Genomic DNA, 10,367 nt, shown 5'->3' with positions numbered 1-10,367 from the left:
CGGAAGCAGGCGTTATAAACATTCAATCATACACACAAGTTCGTTGGTTAAGAGTATTTTTGACCTGATCCCTGCATAGATTAATAAACTTACCTTTAAGCATAATTTACAATTAGAATCTTAAAACATACTTAATGTAACAGCTACAAGTACATATGTATTAAACTTGTTTAAACCAGTAGCGCCATCTATATTGCTATCTTTACAACTATTTGCTAACGCCATCTAGTGGACAAATGAAAAATCAAACGTTACGTAAGTATAAAGAGAAGTTGAGGTTCCGTAAAGTTATGAAATAAATTATATTTGACACTATGGCTTTGTAAAATTCACTTTTTTGAATAAAAGACTCGTTTTCTTTTCTTAAAATTTTATGCAAATGTTATTACTCTTAAAAATAAGACTTTATACAATAACTCAAGTACTGATGATAAGCGACATCTATTGGTGAAGTTTTGTTTATACTATTACTTTCCACATAATATACTAGATGTCAGTACAGTAGTAATATAGCTTAAGTGTTGTATTACATTTTCATACGAAAAGTAAAAAAAAAACTGAATTTTCCGAAGCAATAAGTATTATGAAAATTTTAGGCAGTTTTACTTCACACATTTGTGTTCTCTGTCATATTGAAAACTGGCAACTTAGTAATTTAATTACATACTGTAGGTAATTTAATTTATTTTAGTTACATGCAATTAAATTATCAAACGATAAAAAAATAATTATAATTAAACTTATATTTAATCAAATTTATAAATAGCTTTATTTTTAAAAAAGCAGGTGTGTGGATACCAAAGTTTTTCTTTTAACTTATTTATTAAATATGATGGCAATCTCGGTTCTCTTAAAAACTCATGAGGTGACTTAAGAACAAAATAACTAAAAATTAAAGCAACAAATATCGCCAAAGCGGGTTGAGATAAAAACACAACATTACAAAAAAAATAAAAAAATTCCTACCAAATCACATTTTCAACACATCAACAGCATTCAACTCAGTCAACTTCCTCAACACATAATCATTTTCCTTTTTCAAACCGTTTTTGCCCATGAAATACGGGAAAACATTCGTTGTAGGCAAGAAATAAATTCCCGTTTTATTCCTGTCCACATTAGGTCCCAGCACATTCGTTTCCACCGGCATTCTATCATAACACTTTCTGTCCCTAGCGTCTTGAACCGAATCACATTTCATGGCTATAAAGGAGTTTGGGAACAATAAAGCCGCTCCCCAAACTGTGAAGCTTCTGGAATGACTACAGAATGGTCCACACATCATCCAGTAACCATCGCCCGGTTGGTATTCCCCGCCGTTGACATAAAAATTCACGTGTCCCACTGGAGGCGCCATCCCGAATGTGTCAATGTTGGTGAGTATCAGGTCGACGAAATCGGCATCGCTCTCGTCGATTCGACCATCGGGACCTCTGTTTCGGAAGCAGGGACCGGCCGCGTCCAGGCCTGTTAGTCTTGAGACTTTTACACCTGAAATGATTAAAAGTGTCTTGAAGCTTGGCTTTAAGAAAGAAAAAGTAGAGTTAATTATAACTGAAAAGCTGGAGTTTGTGATTCAAAAACAGCGGCAGGTTGCTAGCTCATCACCTAAGAAGATTTAAGCTTTTTTCTTGATTGACTCATAATCAACTAGGGGCAAAAATATTTTTTTTATGTAAATAACGCGTATTGGTCTTTTTTTAATGAAATAAAAAATTCTATGTAGGATCTATTAGAATTTTTCAGTTCGTGGGGCATTCCCGCCACCAATAAAAAAAGAATAGGACCACTCCGTGCCATTCACATGGATATCGTAAAAGGCGACTAAGGGATAGGCTTGGGATGCTTCTTTTAGGCGATGGGCTAGCAACCTGTCGCTTTTTGAATCTCAATTCTATCATTAAGCCAAGCAACTGAACGTGGCCTATCAGTCTGTTCAAGACTGTTGGCTCTGTCTACTCCGCAAGGGTCATAAACGTGATTATAGTATAGGTAATAAACTATGACTATTAATTCTGTCTTCTCCATAAAGTATATGTGTCTTTTAAATTATTTATAAGGTATTCTTGTATTTTTTTATTTCTTATTTAAAGTGGCAATCAAGACGTTGGAATCCCGAGAAGTATGGGCTTTGAAACGTTTCTCGCCCCCTATAAAAGTTTTTGACATTAATTTCTTTTTAATTAATCACATAAAAGCATAAGCTAAAAGGTAGGTCCTATTCTTTTTTTTATTGGTGCCGGGTAGCACACGGCACTAATCACCACTCCATCTTTTTCCCATGGATGTCGTAAAATGCGACTAAGGGATAGGCTTACAAAATTGCGATCCTTTTTTTAAGGCGATAGGCTTGCAACCTATCACTATTTGGACCTCAATTCCATCATTGAGCCGAGCAGCAGAACGTGGCCATTCAGTCTTTTTCGGGACTATTGGCTCTGTCTACCCCGTGAGGGATATAGACGTGACTATATGTATGTAATATGTATCTTGATCAAATTAAGGACGTCCTGGTAAAGGGTCAGGTCGAAAGTACGCGAAACCGCCGAACCTTGCATGAAGAGAGTTATGAATGTGGATGAAGCGAAGGAAGTATGCAGAGATCGTGGCAAGTGGAAAGAGGTAGTCTCTGCCTACCCCTCCGGGAAAGAGGCGTGATTTTATGTATGTATGTAAAAGGGTAGGTATCCACCTGTCAGTCTGTAGTAACTCTTAGCTATGAAGCTCATCGTGTGCCCCCCGAGACTGTTCCCTATCAGCTCCAACTTCTTGGGGTCGAACTGGGGCTGAAGGGAAGTCAGGTTGGCGAGCATTTCACCCACGCGGTCACCGACCGCCATCATAGCCCGAACAGCTCTGAAATTAAAGAGTATAAACATACATATATATATATGGTCACGTCTATATCTCTTGCGGGGTAGACAGAGCCAACAGTCTTAAAAAGACTGAATGGCCACGTTCAGCTATTTAGCTTAATGATAGAATTGAGATTCAAATAGTGACAGGTTGCTAACCCATCGCCTAAAAAAAGAATCCCAAGTTTCCAAAGCCTATCCCTTAGTCGCCTTTTACGAAATCCATGGAAAAGAGATAATAGTGGTCCTATTCTTTTTTTTCTATTGATGCCGGGAACCACACGGCGTCAAACATCAAATAGCGTTTGCTAAAGCGTCGCTGGTCAACGGCTAAGGTATCCGACAAAAAAAGTTTGGTGCACATACAAATACTATTGCGACTATGTACCTGCCAACTCTTAGTTATATACATAGTTTCAATATTAAGCGATGCTTTCACGCTGAGAGAAAATATTGTGAGGAAACTGGATTAAGTTTCATTGCTGAGGTCAGATAGGAGTCGCTCGGTGAAAACACCTGACTATAATCTAGGATCATGATCAAAGGCGCACCCTGTATTCTTCACCAGAGAGCTGAAGATCTAGAATAGAATAGAACAGTTTTATTTTCAAAATTGGATACAAGGTATCACTTATTGACGTCATATCACTTAAATCTAATTATAACTACTACCGTGTGTGAAAAAAAAAAATGTGTAGAATAAGCGGCGGTACAAACTACACTGCAGCATTTTCATCTGGCGTCAATATACAAATATAGATTTCTTAAATCTTAATCATGGACGGATACACATTGTCTAATACGTGGTACTAATTTACAATCCTACTACTTATAATATCATAAATGGGAAAGTTTGTAAGCATATTTGGATATGTTTGTTACTTTTTCTACTTAAAACTTCTGAACTCATGAATGATGAAATGAAACTTCGAAGTAATATAGATTAGACATTAGCATAACATAATAAGTTGAAATTTATAGAAACTTAAGGCGGATGTAGTAGTAAAATTTCTATTACTGATGACCACGATCCATTGTGTTTTTATTTTAAAGAAACCTGAATTCGTTTCTTACGAAGTGACTTTCGTCTGATAATTCTTTGGAAGATAAATGAAATTCATTTATGTTAAGTTTCACGATCTTATGAGCTATAGTGTGTTACTTATTGCTGTATGTATGTGGAGGTCATTCATTATAATGTTACTCATGTTAACACAGTCAAGAGAATTACAATAAAAAATTTAGTAGGTATTGTATTAAATATATGTATGTACGTGTTAATATTTTTGATACAGTGAGAATGGGTTGGTTTTATGGTTCCATTAGCAAAATGTAAACCTTTTTGTTCTTAACATACATATAAGATATCACGTCTATGCGGGTATAAACCCTTGCGGAGTAGACAGAGCCAACAGTCATCAAAAGACTGATAGGCCACGCTCAGCTGCTTGGCCCAATGATAGAATTCAGATTCAAATAGTGACACGTTGCTAACCCATCGCCTAAAAAAGAATGCCAAGTTTGAAAGCTTATCCCTTAGTCGCCTTTTACGACATCCATGGGTAGGTAGGCATAGGTAGTAGGCCACGTTCAGCTGTTTGGTTTAATGATAGAATTGAGATTCAAATAGTGACAGGTTGCTAGCTCATCGCCTAAAAAAAGAATTCTAAGTTTGTAAGCCCATCCCTTAGTCGCCTTTTACGACATCCATGGGAAAGAGATATAGTAATCCTATTCCTTTTTAGTATTGGTGCCGGGAACCACACGGCACCAATACAAAAAAGATGTAAAAGTGTCATGTAAATCAGCCCATGCCGTGTGGTTCCCGGCACCAATACAAAAAAGAATAGGACCACTCCATCTCTTTCCCATTGATGTCGTAAAAGGCGACTAAGGGTTAGGCTTACAAACTTGGGATTCTTTTTTAGGCGATGGGCTAACAACCTGTCACTATTTGAATCTCAATTCTATCATTGAACCAATTAGCTGAACGTGGCCATTCAGTCTTTTCCAAGACTAGTGGCTCTGTCTACCCCGCAAGGGATATAGACGTGACCATAAGTATGTATGTATGTATGTAAATCAGTCCTTAGCTAATAATTGTTTAATTCAATTAAAACACTTACATAGGGTACTCCTGAGTCATAAATTTCAATATATCGAGTATCCACACATTGTAGCCCATTCTTCTGTAGAAGAATTTCAGGATTCTGCTCATGGGAGCGCTGCGGAGACTGTCCATCCAGCCGGGCACATAAAGAAGAGTACGTTTGCTCCAGTCTATGGTGGGATCTTCCGCCATCTTGTGCACAGTGTTATAGTTATATTTGTTTCTTCCTTCACCTTTAAGTCCGTACACATATATCTCAACAAACTTTAAGTTCTCTTTGGAAATTTCTGACGGTTTCATTGAGCCGGGGCCTGAAATTAAAAAGAAATGTTGAAATTATTACAAATAGTTGACGTTCTAGTGAAAAATAACCTAAACAGAGCTTGTAGGTATGTAAAGTTTGTTGAGTTTTTTTTTAAATCAATATTAGATTAGGGATCTATCTTCCATCTCACTTAATGATAAAATAAATATATACGGGACAAATTACACTGATTGAGTTAGCCTCGAAGTAAGTTCGAGACTTGTGTTACGAGATACTAACTCAACGATACTATATTTTATAATAAATACTTATATAGATAAACATCCAAGACCCAGGCCAATCAGAAAAAGTTATTTTCTCATCATGCCCTGGGGATTCGAACCCGGGTCCTCCGGTGTCACAGACTAGCGTACCTGCTTCCGCTGCGCCACAGAGGCCGTCAAATGATAAGTGACAATGAAGACGAAGATGTTACATGCCTACATCATTATGGCGTTTTAGTAAAACGCCGCAGGTAAGAGAGATGCGATAATTAAAAAATTGATAAAATAAAGACAATCTTTATTTGGACAAGTTTAACAAGTTAAAAGAGGTCATGGATTTAGCTATAGATACGAGATCTAGCGAGTAGCCGCCAGGGCATAGCGAGCTACTAAGCGAACGCTACAGCGATTGTACACTATATACTGAAATTATAAAGCTGTAGAGTTTATTTGAATTAAACGCGCTAATGTTAGGAACCTCTATTTGAAAAATTCTTTTTGCGTTGTATAGATCATTTATCGAGGAAAGCTTTAAGCTATATAACATCACGCTGCAACTATAAGGAGCAAAGAAATAATGGAAGAAGTGAAAAAAAAAACCGGGGAAAATTATTCATCCTTGAGTGCTTCAATGATGCCCAAAATACCTATTCCACGCGGACGAAGTCGCGGGCACAGCTAGTCTAAAATATTTATTCGACTTTCAAATGTTGGCGGACAGTACTTGTCAGGGAATATAGACAGGCAGGCAGTTCATTCCTCATCTTAGACACTAGTACCAAAAAGTAGCTATTGAAGCGTTTAATTCTACTATTGGCTATATATAAACAAGCTTTTAATTACATACAAACAATCACGCTTCTTTCCCGGAGGGGTAGGCAGCGTAGGAACCTTGCCTTCTTGGGGTACAACACGAAATCTTTCATTATCGTATCACTAGAATGAACTATATTTTATTATTTTATGATCCTCTCCAGACAAGTGACGATTTCCGCCAGGAAAAAGAATATCTTTATTCAATGCACCTCTGAAGTACGTCTCTGATAACTGTAGTAGACTGACCTTGTCTTGTATTTTGGAGACTGTTAACTTTGTCTATCCCGTAAGTGATAAATTACATATGTACGTATGTATGTATGTATAAAAAAAGTAAGAAAAAGTTACTCACAGCCGTCCGTTAAAAAGGAAACCGGATATCCCTCTATAGTTTTGTTACTCAAAAAAGAGTCCACACTTTTAATTATAAGTGCACATGATATTACATACAGGAAGTGCATTTCGAATAATTCGTATTACTTATTCACAAAAAAAAAAAACAACTATTAGCCAGTGCGAATGAGAGAATTCGAAAGAAAATAATAAATATTTCACTTTTTATTCACAGATAAACAATTTCCAGCCAGTGCCAATGCGAGAATGCGACAGAAAATTATAAAATTATGTTTGTGTGTAAGAATTGTAATTTAAACATTATCGAATAAAGTAGCGAGAAAAAGCGCAGGTATTATTTATTCAGGGTTCTATTTTGGAAGTAGACGACTCGGCAGTATGATTATAAGCGAGTGAATTTCGTACGATTTCGAATGATATTCACTCGCCTTTGTTCGGGATCCTCTAAAATTGATAAAATTCTTCTAATGCTGTTGCCTTTTATTGAAGGCCTTTATGGCGCAGCAGTAGTACGCTTGTTTGTGACACCGGAGGTCCCGGGTTCGAATCCCGGCCAGGGCATGATGAGAAAAGAACTTTTTCTGATTGGCCTGGGTCTTGGATGATTATCTATATAAGTATTTATTATAAATATAATATCGTTGAGTTAGTATCTCGTAACACAAGTCTCGAACTTACTTCGGGGTTAACTCAATCAGTGTTATTTGTCCCGTATATATTTATTTATATTTATATTCAAGACTTATCTGAAAAAGTTCATTTCAAATCGAAAATAATACATAAATAGGCAATTATAAAATTGACTAGCTGTGCCCGCGACTTTGTCCGCGTGGAATAGTTATTTTGGGCATCATATTTATTTTTGCAAACATCCTCCTCGGCTTTATCAATTATAGCTGCTAATTGTTATGCGACTTGGCGACGACTTGGCCCACATCATTACCCGCGACCGAACGGAGACTGTATATATGCGTTTAGGGATATCTATCTAGTAGGATAGAGCATAGATGCGGGGGGGGGGGGGGGGGGGGGACGCTGATTCGCCGTATTAAATGTTTCGCTGCAAATTGCTTATAACGACTTTATCTCAAAACCTATTCGTCTGATTTATATACTGTAAATGGCAATTTTAGTCTACCTGAAAAGCCGAAAGTAATAAACATATTTATTTGGATAAGGATTAATACTGAATTAAAGAAAATTGGTTTCAAAATAACTTATGTTTATAATGAAAAAATAATCTTAAAAAATGAACATAAAAGTGGTTATTGTAAGTAAACTTTAAGAGATAGATATATGCTCTCGCGGACTTTTTTGTGGCAAAAAATTAGTACTTCACATCTTTAGTACATTGTTTTACTATATCTTTGTTGGTTTGCGCAGCGTTCGCGTAAAAAGCAGATGGCCGACTCATTCAACTTTCACCTGCATTGTTGACGTTTCCCGTAGGAAATCGGGGATAAAATGTAGCCTATAGCCTTCCTCGATAAATAGACTATCTAACAGTGAAAGAATTATTCAAATTGGTTCAGTAGTTTCTAAGATTAGCTCGTTTAAACAAACAAACAAACAAACAAACAAACAAACAAACAAACAAACAAAACAAACTCTTCAGCTTTATAATATTAGTATAGATTTAGACAATTGATATTATTATTTGATGATATCATTATTAACAAACCAATTATACAATTGGTTAAGACAATTTATAGAATATTTTTGGAACTTTAATTTTTTTTTGGTTAGTCATGAAACTAATGTGATCATGTGTACGAATAACTTTCATGATGTTGTTGATGATGAAAGTTATTCGTACACATCACGCTTTTTCATTCAGTTGATAAAAACTCACTCTTTATACTTTGATCATCAATTTAGATGTTACCCTAAAGAATCGAAAAGACCATGCGATTTTAAGGCTTCTTTACCAATACTAGGGAACCATAAATTAAAGATATTATGCGCTATCACAATGTATACACATGTTAGTTAGTATGGGAAGTTCGGCTAACATATAACTGTGTTTTATCCTTGACACAAAGATGACATGTAAATATTTTGTATGGTAGATATCAAACACAACTTACAAGTCTGACGCATCTATTTTTTGTCGTTATATTTATTTAGTTATTTACAGTACAGACTGGGACAAATAAACATGAACTCCTGTCTCTGTAATAAACACCATAATGTGCTTTTTCTGTCCTTAAGAACGATAACTACAAGACGTTTTTAAATAAGCCGTGGGGTGACCGATGTCATCTGTTACCCCAGAATGCTGGTAAGGCTAAAGGGACAGGTGTTTAAATCCATCATAAAGCCTCTCTCCACAGAAGCATTGCACCGTCCACCGTAGCGCTCCGGGGCCTGGGGTACACTTTCCTAAATTATACCACGTATATTTCCACTTTATCTGGTCTTCAGTTTTTTTTTTCAGACCATTGGCACGTGATCTTTTCACGTATCAGGTCCCGCTTGTGCCACTCTACTCGTAACAATTCCTAAACGAACTATTCCATAATCAATCCGTAGACATCTTGGAACTTTATTAAAAAACTAGCTGTCTCGGAAAACGTTGTTTTGCCATATAAATAATTTTTAAGTAATTTCTAGTTAAAAAAAATGTTAAGGGTGGACAACCCTTATCACTAAGGGGTATGAAAAATAGATGTAGGACAATTCTCAGACCACTCAATATGCCCACAAAATTTCATGAGAAGCCGTTTCGGAGGAATACGGGAACGAACATTGTGGCACGAGAATTTTATATATAAGATACTAGCCGTGCCCGCGACTCCGTCCGCGTGGTATTGTTATCAGCCCAGTAGTTCTTGAGATTAGCGCGTTCAAACAAACCAACAAACTCTTCAGCTTTATAATATTAGTATAGATAAGCTACAACATTATTCATACCTTTATCCCTTTCGGGGTAGACTGAAAGGCTTAGATCATTTTGTAAGTAAATTGGTTTTAGATTAATCGTTTTAGAATAGTTAATTATTGGCTGATTTTTGTAATTAGCAACTTATTAAACTAAATGGGGGGTTCGCCTTCCGGCTTTTCTTTCTCCACTTTTATAGTGTCCTCGGATAAAACTAAAGAGAAATTGTGTACAAGGGCTTTACTTATTTCAAAATAAATATCTTCCAGTTCTTTTTTATTGCAATAAACTGTTTATAAACAAACAAACTTGTTTGGTTACGTTTTAGGTAAGTACTTTAGTTAGTTATGTTTACTTACGCTATATTTTGTTCATTGTCATTGTAGTACATCAACAACAAGAGACATGTAGTTACATGTTCAAGTTTATGTTTAATGTGTACTTACAATACATAAATCAAAATTCAAAAAAATTCAAAATTCAAAATTTTTATTCATTATTATAGGATACTATTATATCGCTTAATAATTGTCGTATGGTTTAACAACTTGGTTGACGTCAAATAAATTACTTAAAAACTAAGTTTACTGTTGTAATCATGATCACACCTCTTCCTCTGAGGGGTAGGCAGAGTCTACATATTTTTACTTCCGTGCAAACTTATATTCATCTTTTCAACCACGCTCTTTGGTTAAGAGAGTTCTGGACCTGCCCCTGTAGCATGTCACGCGCTACGCTGTTTTTATCGCGCGAGAAACTATCGTTGTTTCGCTTTTCATTACAACGTAAAAAATGACGGCGATAGTTTTTTGCTGGGGGCTGA

General features: G+C 36.1%; 1 protein-coding gene across 1 annotated transcript; it reads right to left on the bottom strand.

Annotated features, from left to right (window-relative positions):
• Window positions 1-959: 959 nt before the first annotated feature.
• LOC106134987 (pancreatic lipase-related protein 2) lies at window positions 960-6,940 on the bottom strand. The gene is made up of 4 exons (XM_013335146.2): window positions 6,662-6,940; window positions 4,982-5,276; window positions 2,693-2,856; window positions 960-1,491 (listed from the first exon to the last, which is right to left on the bottom strand). Exons 1-4 carry the CDS (start codon window positions 6,768-6,770, stop codon window positions 971-973), a joined length of 1,089 nt encoding a protein of 362 aa, XP_013190600.2. The 5' UTR covers window positions 6,771-6,940; the 3' UTR covers window positions 960-970.
• Between the last annotated feature and the right edge of the window lie 3,427 nt (window positions 6,941-10,367).

The sequence above is a fragment of the Amyelois transitella genome, chromosome 11 (assembly GCF_032362555.1).
Source record: "Amyelois transitella isolate CPQ chromosome 11, ilAmyTran1.1, whole genome shotgun sequence".
Classification (NCBI taxonomy): Eukaryota; Metazoa; Arthropoda; class Insecta; order Lepidoptera; family Pyralidae; genus Amyelois; species Amyelois transitella.
Note: the sequence above shows the minus strand (reverse complement) of the source record. Positions and strands in the feature narration are given on the sequence as shown.